The sequence below is a fragment of the Sphaerodactylus townsendi genome, linkage group LG02 (assembly GCF_021028975.2).
Source record: "Sphaerodactylus townsendi isolate TG3544 linkage group LG02, MPM_Stown_v2.3, whole genome shotgun sequence".
Lineage (NCBI taxonomy): Eukaryota > Metazoa > Chordata > Lepidosauria > Squamata > Sphaerodactylidae > Sphaerodactylus > Sphaerodactylus townsendi.
This window is the reverse complement of record NC_059426.1, coordinates 88,559,128-88,573,200: the sequence shown is the minus strand read 5'-3', so window position 1 is coordinate 88,573,200 and position 14,073 is coordinate 88,559,128. Positions and strand designations below refer to the sequence as shown.

At 40.3% G+C, this 14,073-nt stretch overlaps 1 protein-coding gene across 6 annotated transcripts in view; it reads left to right on the top strand.

Annotated features, from left to right (window-relative positions):
• The window catches only part of DENND2B (DENN domain containing 2B), a 170,568-nt gene that overhangs the window by 98,755 nt on the left and 57,740 nt on the right, over positions 1-14,073 (top strand). For all 6 annotated transcript variants that reach the window (XM_048485076.1, XM_048485075.1, XM_048485073.1 and 3 more), the window contains one exon: positions 1,768-1,904. Coding sequence is in view for 5 of the 6 variants with exons in the window: in XM_048485075.1 (XP_048341032.1) it covers positions 1,768-1,904 (137 nt within the window). In the remaining variant the exon portion in view is untranslated. The remainder of the gene's footprint in view (positions 1-1,767; positions 1,905-14,073) is intronic.

The window sequence follows — 14,073 nt, the reverse complement described above, 5'->3', positions numbered from 1 at the left end:
GTTGTGAAGTTGGTTAATTTTCCTCCACACATCCCTTCCATAATCGAGGTTTTCCAAGGACGGTTGCTGTTGATATCAATGATGGCATTGATGGTGTCACTGCACCCCTTCTCTCCCTGGAACAGTTGAACATTAGGTGTATCAGGTTCTCTTAATTCCCAGTTTTCATTTTAAAAACTTAAGTCTCAGTTCCTTTCTCTTGTAGAGATATGCCATTTCACTTATTTATTATTTAATTTTATTAAATGTATACCCTGCCCAATTCCCAACCAAAGTCAGGCTCAGGGTGACTTACAGTCAAAGGTTGAAACCCAATACAATATCAAATACATCAATTAAAACACTACAATGTAAAGTATAATTCTGTAAACATCCTTATGTAATTTTCCAAAATAATTCATAAATAGATAGCTGCCAATTAATAAACCCAAACCTAAGTATCTATCACTCACCACCCTCTGTTCTCGTTTATTTTGGGGGAGAAGAAAAGAACAGGGGGAGGGCAGATGCACCAGATGGAGAAGTGCAGTTGGTACTGATGATGATAGTATAGATATATGGGTAGGAGGTATCTTCTGATGCTGATATTTTAGTGCTGTTAAAAAAGAAAGAAAATGAAATCACATTTTCAGGATAGAGGGAGGGAGAGGGGTTTGACTAACAAAGTCCAATCATGGAAAATAGGGGGAAGGTGGGTAGGAGTGGACTGGACCAAGAAAACATTATTCTCAAGAAAAAGGGCAACTCAAAATCAGCTTCCTGAAAAAAAAAGGAGGGGTAAACGTGATCTCAAATGCAGAGAAAAAAACTGAAGTGAAAACTAAAGGCATAAAAATGTGTATGGATATCAGAAAATGAAATAAAGCAGTGTGGAGCCAGAACTGATTTTTTTTTTTAAAAAAAACCCTCTTGGAAAAGATTTTGTTGTCCCAGAACAGCCTCTCCTTTAACTGTGAAATGAAAGGTTCTCAAGGGACAGAGTTACAGTTTGGACCCTTGAGGTCCACTGCCTACCATTGAGCAACTATAAGGAGCAAATACTTTTGTTTTCTCAAGCAGGGGCTTCTGGAGGTCCAAGGCAGTTAGGTAGCTGGTGTGTTAATAAGGTGGCAGTACATGCTTTGCACCAGGGTGGTATATACTATGTCAAGTTCCTCTTTGAGGTTCATAAATTGGTCTTCTTGGTCATTAGTTCCATTTTCAGTGCGATTTCTAAATATGGAAAAATAAGAGTAGGGGATATGTTTTGAAAACTTTACCTGCTTTTCAGTTACCAGGCTATACTCAATCAACCATATCATCTAGAATCCATGCAGCCTGATTCTGCTGTGATCACTGGAGTTTATTCCCAAGTAGGTGTACATAGAATAAAATGTGTAAGATAGAGGAGAAACACTGGGAAGAAGAGCACAGTAGCACTGTCTGCTTATGGTATCTTTATTCTAGATATATCATTAGCCCTTTTCATATGAGCTTCTGGGGTGGTGAATTGACATGTGAGAGGGGAAAGTTGGATCATGGTCATAAGCTCTGTCCCAGTGATGAAGCTGTTTATGAAACCTATGTATTTATAGCTTTTAGTCAGCACCCAGGTTGTCTGCTTTTTCTGGATTTCAGTGGTATAGAGGGTATATGCATGGAGCTTGTTGCTGTGGCTCTCCTCTGTTATTGAATTACCTACAGAACATTGCATGAATGATTCTCATGTCTATACCAGGTCTTAGATTAGTTAATAACAATTCCATTCTATTACCTTTTTCACTTTAGAAAATCCTTTGAATTTGAAGATGCTTCCAGCCTCCAGCCCTTGTATCCTCCCTCCCCAAATGAGAATGGTACTGAGAGCCAACACAAATCTGGATTGAAGAGCACTTTAGAAGAGAATGCCTATGAAGACATCGTAGGTAAAGACTTGCTACAAAGCACACAGTAACTATTTTATGCTAAACAATTGTGGCCAGGCAGGGACTTGTTAAAAATGTGTCCTCATGCAAAGCTTTTGACTGTTGCCAGCAAGGAGCAGTTAAATGAAGGGTAAATGTGCTGGTGTGTATTATTGCATTATTCACAGATTGCAAGCAGGAAGTCTTGATTCCTTCAAATCTTAGTTTCTCTTATTGGAAACAGATTGCTTGGTCAGCCATTACTGTGTTGTTCATGGACTAAGACACTATTTTTTTAAAGTTTTTGGCTGGGACCTACCATGAGTTTAGAATGTAGAAGGAAAAAATAGATGCAGAGTTTGCAGGACAATCAAGCAGTAGTAAGGCTATGTTGTCTGCTTATGTCTGTGTAAAGATAGAAGAGTAGCTTCTATCTTTAACAATCCTGATTACTTCCCTCAGCAGTTAAATATGACTTTGTATGTGTGTTAAGAGTTGTCAAATTACTTCCTAGTCATGGCATCCCTATGAATCAATATCCTTCAAAAAGTGCTATTGTTAACAGCCCTGCTCAGGTCTTGCAAACTGGGAGCCCTGGCTTCCTTTATAGAAGCAATCCATCTCATTGTATTCTCGAAGGCTTTCATGTCCGGAATCGCTGGGGTGCTGTGTGGTTTCCGGGCTGTATGGCCGTGTTCTAGCAGCATTCTCTCCTGACGTTTCGCCTGCATCTGTGGCTGGCATCTTCAGAGGATCTCCACTTGCTTTCCTACTATCAGTTCCTCTGAAGATGCCAGCCACAGATGCAGGCGAAACGTCAGGAGAGAATGCTGCTAGAACACGGCCATACAGCCCGGAAACCACACATCACCCCAATCCATCTCATGTTGGATCTTTTGTAATCCATTTTATTGCTTCCTGCATAGAGATATCCTGAGCCCGGGTGGTGTTCATTAACCATTGTCTTGATTAGTGTTTTTAAGTATTGGTAGCTAAATTTTGTTTATTTTCATAGTTTCTTCCTTTCTGTTGAAATTGCCCATGGGCATGTAGATTTCAATGGCTTCTCTAAATGATCTGATATAGTGGCTGTCAGAGTGGTCCAGAATTTCTGTGTTTTCAAATGATGAAAAGGATGCTTTTCTTGGCAGTCTCAGTCCTGCTGGAATGGCAGTAGTAGGGGCTGCAGATTTATTTGCTTAAATAATTGCTAAATTAGCACATTTAAAGCTTATCCTCCTCTCCTAAATAAAATATGTTATTTAGTGTTCAGAGTGCAAGATCAAATGAAAGAATCATGGAGTTAATCAAATGTGCCATGAACCCATGGTTTCTCTTGCATGTTAGTCATTAGGAATTTGAGACTCTCTAAAGCTATTCCTTTTCATGCTGTGTAAGTGACACTTTGAGAGCTGTGTTATGTCTTGTTAGAGCTTGTATTTTGAAAAATTGTTGTGGTAAGAATAACATTTTTTTTGGTTTAGTAGAAAATAGAAATAGGCCATTGTGAATACAATGCCTCCTTGAAAAAAAGGTACCTGCATGTGACTCCTAAAATATATGGGATGGGATAGTCTTGCATACCAGCTGTGCAATATTAGGGCTGAGCAGGGTGGGCTTCTCTATTTGCTCCCCTCCCCCTGTGATTGTTAAAGTGATAAATTTTAAATATTTAGCCAGATTTATGTCTGACTAATTATGAATCTAACTGGACAGTCATCAGTTACCAAACTTGGTTATTGTAAGGACAAGAACATAAGAATGAGAACATTAAGAATAGAAGAATCACACTGCTAAATCACACCAAAAGCTCATCTAGTCCAGCATCCTGTTTCTAATATTAGGAAGCCCATGCAAAGACATGAAGGCAGCAGTCCTTGGCTCTGAAATAAAATGGGGGGAAAGTGAGAAGCAGTGAGATGCAGAAAAGTGATTTTCTCTCTTTTTTTGTACAGGTTCTGATACCTGATTGTATGGTGAGCTTAAGAACATTACTGTTCACAACAAAGTGATTCAAGTGGGGTTGACAAAGACAGCCAAATAATGCACTAGGAATAAGCATCCCACAAGGGTAGTGTGTATTGTACTTCTCTTAAGGAAACTGAAAGGATTGATTTCAGTTTTAAGACTGAAACATTTTAAGACTGAAAGACATTAACATTACCTTGTTAATGGTATCTTACAGAAACATCTGCATCAATGAAATACTTTTAATAATTCTTGTGTTGCAAAAGTTTGCGGTGTGGCAAAGATTGCAACACTGAAATCACGAACTGATTTTGTAGCACTTTGTTTAGTTGATAGATGATTCTTTTTGTAAAGTGTATATTATATAGTTGCCTATATTCTGGACATGATTGCATCAACATATGGAAATTAATCTTCACATTAATGTCGACCTTGCAATATATGCAAGATTGCATCAGGGGAAAAAACCTTAATTGCAGTGAGTGGATCCCATGGAAACAATTGTCTAGATACCTCAACCTGTACTGATCTTACCAGACCTCAGAAGATAAGTGTCGTCCGCCTTGGTTAGTACTTGAATGGGAGATCAACAAGGAAGGCCTGGATTGCTACACAGAGGAAGGCAGTAGCTAACCACCTCTGCTCATTTCTTGCCTTGAAACCCCAGATGAGAGGGTCATCATAAACTGGTTGTGACTTAATGGCTCACTTTACCTGTAATCAGGCTTTTAGCTTTGCTTGTGTAGGGGTCTTTTGTTCTGTATGTTTTAGAAAATAAACATTATTAGTACTGTCATTGCAACAATCTGATTACTTTGGCACTCTTCAATGCAAGCCCTCCTCTTCCTCCAAAACTTGCTAGCTTGCACTAATTTTAAGGATCTTAATGTCATGGTTAAGCATTGGTCACATCCTTAATTTTAATCCTTTGGTCAGAAATATATATTTGCATAGCACAGTAAATGGCTATGTTGGCTGTTCTGGGTTTTCCAGGCTATGTGGCCGTGGTCTGGTAGTTTTTTCTCTTAACATTTCACCCACATCTATGGCTGGCATCTTCAGAGGCATGGCATGGTAAGATGTGTTTCTCTCCAGGACACAGTTCTTTTCTTTGATTTGGTCTGGCATAACATAGTCTAAACAGTGTGCAATGTGTTGTGCTTCATGTTCCAGGCCCCTTTCATGTATGTCCTTATGTCACTAAATTAATTGCTGACATCTGCTTGATAAGTATTGTTCCATAAAAAGTGGCGTGTTTCCAGCCAATCAAGTCTTAGGTCTCTTGTCAGCCTTAGCATTTTGGAACCAACTTATTACTCTTTTATCCAGCATCATAGAGGTGGAGTTGAATGAAATTCGGATTGACTTACGGTAGATTTAGTTCTTGTGTCCATGCAGCCCATGTTATTTGTCCAGCTGCATATTAATTTAGTCAGATTTCCGCATGTGCAGGGATACAGTGAATAATACCATTCCTGACTTGAAAGGTACTAAATAATTTGCCATTTATCCTTCTGCTTCTTGTGCATAAGCTCATCAGTGCTAGATACTGATTTAGAGTAGTGATTAGAAAATTTAGCTCAATAGGGCCCCTTCAGTGATTTGCAGTTGAGGGGAAGTTTGGGAGAAGTGGCAAGTGGGCTTGATTTGGACCCATCTTGGATCCCTCATCATTAAGAAGAAGAGGAAGAAGAAAAAGTTTGGGTTTATACCCCACCTTACTCTCCTCTAAGGAGATTCAAAGGTGGCTTACAAGCTCCTTTCCCTTCCTCTCTCCACAGCAGACACTTTGTGAGGAAACAAACTGAATCCACTTGATTTAGGCTGTCAACAGCATGAGAGTCAGCAATGGATCTACACTATGGCTCCTTCTGCACTGCAAACATATAATGGGTTGCAGTTGGGATAAAGTAACTCATTTTCCTGTTTTCGTGCACATGCATCTGTACAGGCAGCGAGTGGAGCCCACGGAAACAATCCCGATTGCTGTTGCGCCTTTGCATGGAGACACATCTCTTCTTAAAATTTACTTCCTACTGATGCACAGCTACGCAGGCATGCATAAATGAATTCCCACAGCCATGCTGTCTCACAATACGACTATCTGCACCTTTTAAAAAGGAAAACAGAGGCAGATATAGCACCTCCTGCCTGGCCATTCGCTCATGAGCGGCTGCAACCCAGGATTTTTGAAAAGACTTGCTAATGGTGCGATTCTCAAAAACTCCAGTTTGGGGAAAAGAACATGGGGCAGACTTGTTTTAGGGATGGAATCTATGTAAAGTCCCCCCGAAAATGGGTTTTTACCATTTTACACCCGTCTTTATTGGCCCATGCAGAACGGGTTTATGTGCATCATTTTCTCCTGCACTGTTGACATCTAGGAACAAGCCAAGTTTTATAGTCAGTACCTGCAGTACAGGGTTCAACTTGAGCCAGGCCTGCTGTAGAACAAGTCCAGAAGGCAACAGGTGACCTAGGCTGTGCCCATTGTCTCTTCCTACCCTAGCACTCTCTGGTGACAAACTGAGGTTCCGTGGCACTGCAAGTGCCACAGGGGTTCAGCTTGGAATCAATGGGTGGCAACCTGTATCTGGGTGGTGGAAACAGGCACAGGCTGCACCCACCTCCTCCTCCTGGACTGCCACCAATAGGAAGCGAGCCAAGCCCAACTGTGTTGCCAGTGCTGTGGGAGCTCTGCTTGGGCTAGCTGGTGGAAGCAATGCTGGGAAAGCAGCAGAAGGAAGGCTGGGGAAAGCAGAGAAGAGGTGGTTGTGGGTGGCTGCCGGTAAAAGAGTGATCAGATTAGAGCAGGAAGCACAAGCAAAATCTGGCAAGTTCTTGAACATATTTTTGAGTGTTTTTTAAAGTTAATTTCTCATGAAGACAGCAGCCCATAAGTAGCCTTAATGGCATGCTATTCAATTTTTTCTTTTTCTTTTTCTTTTTTAGCATTGTAAAAAACCCAGCGATGGGCCTAAAGGTTGTGAGTGCCCCTGACACCAGAGTGTTTTTTTCCCAAGTGCCTTAGAGTGTCTAGACCAGTTATACTGCATGTCATTGGGCAACATTTTTATTCTTTAATTAGTTATGGATAGCATATCAGCTGAGAAGTTCCTGAATTGTACAGGTCAACAACTATTAATGTGGTCCCTTCGAACTGTTACATTATGATCAATCTCAAAAAATCACAATTGAATTAATTTTGAGGAAAATGACTGATGTAGAGTAGATCAAGAAGCCAAGGCATATATTTACTTTTTTAAAAAAAGGTAACATAACAATGAAGTGTTACTTCATCTCAAGAAATGTTATAACTTTTAACCTCAGTTTGTCACCAAAGAGTGCTAGGGTAGGAAGAGACAATGGGCACAGCCTAGGTCACCTGTTGCCTTTTGGACTTGTTCTACAGCAGGCCTGGCTCAAGTTGAACCCTGTATTGCAGGTACTGACTATAAATCTTGGCTTGTTCCTAGATGTCAACAGTTCAGGAGAAAATGATGGACATAGACCCGTTCCACATGGGCCAATAAACACGGGTGTAGAATGGTAAAGCTTTGTGGATATAGAGCTTCCCTGAAAGCCAGTCCACACAAGAGTTTTTCCTAAGCAAAGATCATTAATATGGCAGATGTGTGTAAAATGCACATGTCTCTATTCTGAAGCATTTTAGACATGGTGAGAACTTGCAGTGGTGTCACATGCATGGAGAAATAGACATGTGACTATTTTAACATGTTAAGGTATACACACTGAGTAAAATGTTAGTTTGTTTCAAGGAAGAGATGTTCCTTGTTCTTGCTGCTTCCCTTGTATGTGGATATGTTAAGGCTGAGATTGCTCTGACTGGACAATATGAATGTACTTACAATCCTTTTTGTAAAGTACTCTTCAATCTCCTAGCAAACTTCTTGTGTTTGATTAAAATTCTTTCATTCTCCTAAGAGGTCTATTAATAGTAAGTTTATAATTAGAAACTCAGTGATTTCTTGCTGGTCCAGAATCTGTGAAACCAGAGAGGCCTATTAAACACATGACTCCTGTGTGTATATTAGAATGTGTTTCCAACAGACATTTTTTTGGACATTAATTTCAGCATAGGTTTACTATAGTTATGTGTATTGGAGCTAAAAGCCTCTTTTCCTTTTTTGGAAAAAATTGCTATGTACTATGGCTGGCTCATGGATGAAGTCTGTACTAATTTGCTTTGTTCACATTTTTAGTGAATAGCAATCTTGTCAGGTTGCATGGTAGTAACTAATGAGAATTAGTATTTGTATATTTAACCATTTCACTAGTCTTTGAAAACATTGGTTGGGGCTCAAAATGACATATAAACATAAGACATAAAAAAATCTCTCAAAGCAAATGTATGTAAAAACATTTAAAACTCTACAAAACATTAAACAGACAACACTGGATCGCTATTTTAGAAGGTTCACACAATACAGAGGGGGACACTGCAAGAAAAAGTGATTTTCTGAGCTGGTGAATGGTGGAGAAAGGAACGTACAGAGTCTACAGTGAGAGCATTGCCACTGAAACTGTGGCTAATGATGTATTCCAAGTCCTCTGGGAGATTTTGAGAATACAAATGCATTGTTTATTAATTTCCCTCTTTATACCCTGTCTTTTCCCCCAACTTACTCAACTTTCTCAAGCAACTCACTTCATACTCTACTTCTCCATTTGTCATGACAACAACCCTGTGAGACACATTATGCTGAGTAAGTGTGACTAGCCTAAGGTCACCAAGCAAGCTGCCATGGCAGAATGGGGATTTGCATCTGGATCTCCCAGATCCTAGTCTGATACTGACCACTACACACCATTGGTTCATCTGCTTTTCATGAAAATATGCCTGCCAGGAAGAAGAATCACAAAGCTAACTGACTGAAGGAACGTGGAATAAAGGATATACAGGATGAGGAACACAGTGTTTTTGTGATTTAAGGCTTTAATCTGAGTCTGCAAGAAATAGATAGCCACTGCAGGTTTTTGCTAGTGCTGCCGATTCAGTGCATGTCTTTGGAATAGGTTTAAGTGAGCCATTATCTTAAAAATCACTTTATGCATATTTCTTTCATAGTGCTCCTTACCCTCCATGCAGGGACGTAGTGAGGGGGAACTGCGTCCAGGGCACGCCCACGCCCCGCACCCCACCACGTCTCCATTTGCTACACCACACCCCCATAGGGGCACACCCCTGGTGTGTTGCACACACCCCTTTCCCCTTGGCGCTACACCACTGCCTCCATGACCTTGCATAGGGGTTCCAGGTTTTTATTTATTTTATCTATTAAAACCTTTATATCTAGTCTTTTCTTAATGGTTCAAGGCAGCTTATAATTCCATTTAAAATTAGAATAAAATAGCAGACCCCAGAACTCTCCCCCCCCCCTAAAAGATACCTGCCATTCGCACCTCCTCAAATGCCCTGGCAAACTGGCAAACTTGATCTCCCTAAGATCTCCAAGGAGGGTCTTCCCCTCTGCTCTTCATTCCATAAACCAGGAGGGAGAAGGCCCAGACTCTGGTCGAGGCCAGACAGATCATCCAAAGTAGTTGGACAGATGGCTGCCTGAATACTTTTGTTGGCACACAGGGACATATGGAAGGAAATGGTTCTTCAAAGAATTTTTCTTTAGTCAAATGAACACGGATGAAACTGCCATATACTGAATCAAACCTTTAGTCCATCAAGGTCAATATTGTCCTCTCAGATTGGCAGGGCTTTCCAAGATCTCAGGTAGAGATATTTCATGGTACAGTCCACACAGTCCTTTTAACTCAGTGGTTCTCAACCAGGAGGTCGGGACCCCTTTGGGGATTGAATGACCCTTTCACAGGGGTCGCCTAAGACTCTGCATCAGTGTTCTTTATCTGTAAAATGGATAAATGTTAGGGTTGGGGGTCACCACAACATGAGGAACTGTATTAAAGGGTTGTGGCGTTAGGAACGTTGAGAACCACTGTTTTAACTGGAGATGTTGGGGCTTGAACCTGGGAACTTCTTGCTCTATCACTGAATCACAACCCTTTTCCCCATGTCTCTCTGAGGGGGTCAATGATAAAATCTCTCTGAGGGAGTCAATGATAAAACCACACAGAATATTTGCTTGGTACAGTAGGAAATTCTGTGCTTGCCTCAGAACAGATTCCAACCAGTTCTTGAAACTTCTGAAGTGCTTCCAAATGAAATTTCTACTACTGTCCCATCATGACAGAAAGCAGAATAGAGAAGATGTTTGAATGGGAATTTTTGTAGGATGCGACAAACCATATTCCAAACTTAAACTATTTCATTTTCTGATGAAAGGATAGCAGGTAGCAAAACAATTCAGGTAGTTGGAGATGTATAGGACTAATTCAGATAGCTAATGATCTAAGGTGGATTCCGCATGGGCCAAAAACAGTGGAGTGAAAACGGTGTAAACCCTTTTATACCATTTTAAACTCTTTTACACCATTTTCACACCGTTTTCACACAGCTGTTTTTGGCCCATGCGGAATCCACCTAAGTCTTGTGCCTCTCCAAATCTGGGATCATAAACTGCTTTGCTGTTCATTAAATGAACCATTAACATTTGTAACACTTTTGCCCAGTGCTTGCGTTTGGTGCATCACCATGTACTTAAGAACTCCTGACAGTGGTCCAGGTGGAAGGGACTTTTGAGCTGGTATTGCTTGCATGTCAGAATGCTGACATTTTCTAAAAGCCTGGAAATGGCTCAGGAGATGGACTGCTTGACAGGATTTTGTTCTCCTTTTTCCAATAAAATCAGTAATCTCTTTCATTATCACATAGCATGCAAAAAAGTAATGCAAAGAAAGGCTTTGAAATATTAGAGGACTGAAGATGACCCCATTTTTACTGAAATAAAAACAAATTGGTTGCTCAGGATGTTAGCCTTGCTTCTCCTGTATCTCTGTCAAAGTGGGCTATAAATATTGCATGTCTGCCTTAAAGGTAAGATTGGGGTAGGAACCTTAGAAAAACATCATTGTGTCTGTTTTAATAACAGACCCTATAGACTGGGGCAGCCAGAGCACACTGAACCAAAACTTCCAAATGTGTAATTTAGAGCCCGACCAAGAGCCTGTTCTGGCTGTCCTATGCTATTGACAAAAATAATACTGATTTGTTTCTAAATTGACATACTTAAACACTCAGTTCGTACAATAAAAAAGTTGACTTCTGCTTTGCTTGCCAGTGTGTCTTTCTACTGCTTTTCTGCCCATCATATGTTCTACAGTTTGTTTGCCAAAGCTGTTATTTTTTTGTTAAAAGTTTTTTTAACCATAGAGTTTGAGGCAGATCAGGAATAATTAAAAACAGATAATATAAAATCACATAAAATCTAATAACATCTCCCAAATAATCTAAAGCAACACCAAAGTAAAATCAACTTCTATTATTTCCCAAAGGCTCATCTAAGTAAAGCAGATTTGGCTTGGCGCATGAATAATAAAAGAGAGGAAGCAACACAACCTTCCAGGGAAGGGAGTTGCTGAGTCTGGAAAATAATCGAGATTTTTAGCAATTCTGTGGTGGGGCAAAAAGATGGACTTAGAGTCTATTCACTCATCACTGAGTCCTTATTTTGATCTGATGTGTTCTTGGAGCTCCATGTTTGGAAACTTGTTTCTAGGTGTGCAGAGGCCAAATTCAGATAGGTCTGCAGAGGGCAGGGAGAGACTTAAACTTTCCCCCTCTGCCATTTTTTCCTGACTTGAAGGGCCCCAGGGAGTTGTTTGGCTTGTTCTGTTGGGGAAACTTGAATATCACCATTAGTACATGTAAATGATTACATGTAAATTATGTAAATTAGTAAATGTACTAATTAGTAAATTAGTACATGTAAATAAACCCACAGCAGCCAGCTGATTCCAGCTGTGAAAATCTTCGACAATACAAAGTAACAGTTTCTGAGGCAGTTTCAAGTTGAGAAAACAGGCAGGGAGGGAAAGATTTGATCCTCTCCACTCCCCTGCACTGCAGCTGAATCTGAAACTAGCCTGGGAATTAACTATGCAGCACAAAATTCTGAGCATATGTTTGATCAAAGGACCTTCTGGCAGCTCTAAGAATTTTTCTTCATATGCAAAAACGTCACTTATCCACAATGAGGTCTAAAACCAAAGGAATCATAAACTCTGTTCAGCTGTTGAGTGTGTGTACAACTCATTATACATAGAGGGGGGCTGGATTGGGCCCCAGACAACTTGATGTACAGATAACAGTCTCCATGAAATTACATGTTCTAATGGTATCAGAAATGCTGCACATTGAACGTGTTCCACATATGCATGTACAGTATTTGGGGCTCCATGCATGCGTTTGAATTTTTCACTGTCTAGGGGCAGGCCCACTGGGCATGCTCCTGCTTCCATGAATGCCTGATCTTCTCTGAATGGCTGATAGAATGCAGTACATTTCAGTGTTTAGACCTAGCTCAGATGTATGCCGGGGGGAGGGGGGGATATGCAGCCAGGTTTTGGTTTGCAAAGCAATTCCTCCTCAGGTGTATGATGTCCTGCAAGATCTCTGGAAATCAGTAACAAGTTCCCTTGTTGGATTATATACAGAGGGAGACTGTTCTTAAGAGTATAGTTTCTGCTTCTTTTAGCCCAGAGAACTAAAAGTCCAGAGCCACTGGTGCTTCTGATCTCCACGTCACTGTCAGTTCCATTGTGTCAGTCAGGACTAGGCACTTCAGAAGGTGGTGCAGATTTATCAAGCTTGTCCTCAGCTTCACACCTGCTTTGGAAAACCTTTTTTGGGTTGTCTAGAAAATGAAGTCATGTATTTATCTCATTGCAAATCTGTTCTTTTAAGGGCAGACTTACTGAAATGCTTCCTTTAGATAAACTCGTGCTTCCAAAAGTGGAAAGGAAATCACCACTTCATGTAAATATATGAGATTCAGTTTTTCTTCTGAGTTCCATTTTTCACTCTTAACTGACTTCACTGCTGGCTTGCTTTGACTTGGCGTCCCATCTACCATGCTTGACAGCTAATGTGACAAGTACATTCTGTGCCGCATTACAGCTCAAAGGAGCTGGCTGTATTTTCCAGCCTTCAGTGCACAGTGAGGGATTGTGACCATCATGAACAACTCATCCGTGCTTCAGCTCTCCAGCGCCACATTATTCATGATTTTTCCAGAGGGAGTTGATTATTTTACCATAACCATATTGTTACCTCTCACTGGCAGCAAAAGCATTCTGTAGATAAATGTATTTGAAATATACCATTCATTAATACCTCAGGGTCATATTCTGGAATCCAGGAAGCAAGTCAGCCAAAAATCATTTTGGAAGATAGTTGAGCTCCATTAGGGTGTGTGATAAGAATTTTTCTTCTGTTATTAAATGTTGAACTTAAGAGATCTTGACCTTTTCTGCATGCACAGATTACCACTGATTTTCCCAGTGGTCAAACTTTGTGTCTTGGAAACATTTTCTGTTAAGTCATTCTGCACACCTGTATCCCCCCCCCCCTCATTTCCTTGTCTCTTCAGTTGCATTTATTCCACATACAGCTGCTGAAAATGTATTATTTCTAATGGTGGTGGGATGTCATCCATGAAGCAGAAAAACAAGAGCTAAAACAGGGGATTGCTGGGTAAAGAAGGAAGACTGCCTACTGGGAAATGTCTTAAAGGGACAGGGGTTAACTAAAATTCCCTCCCTTAGAAGACTTTACAATGAACTAAACCATTCAGATCCTAATAGTGAGAGAGACTTGGTGGAGGACTTAGTCCCCACTATGGAGAAAGATGGGATTTGAATGGCATTTTAATAAGAGGAAGTATTGGGAAAGGCTTGGGAAATGTGGCAGTTCAGTAGTATATTTTGATGCAGAGTCCCCAGATTCTCACATCCTACATGAATCAGCCCCCAAACAAAAATTCTGCAGTTTTTTTCTTTGTAGTTCAGTTTTTCTGTTTTAAATCACTTTGTTGTTGACATGCTTAGACTTTAAAAGCTATGAACTGAGGTTTAAGTCATCTCATTATTAGCTTGTGTACATTCATACCCTCAAATACTTAGTTTCATGACTTGTAAAAATCAGTAATCAAAAGACAAGTTAGGATGTTGTGAGGCTTCAGAAATATGAGTTATTTACTTACTTTGCTCATCATTAGCAGATATCCTGTTTTATAATGTTTTTGAACAGGGATGGCTGACCTTTTAATTTACTGGGCAGGTTCCCAGG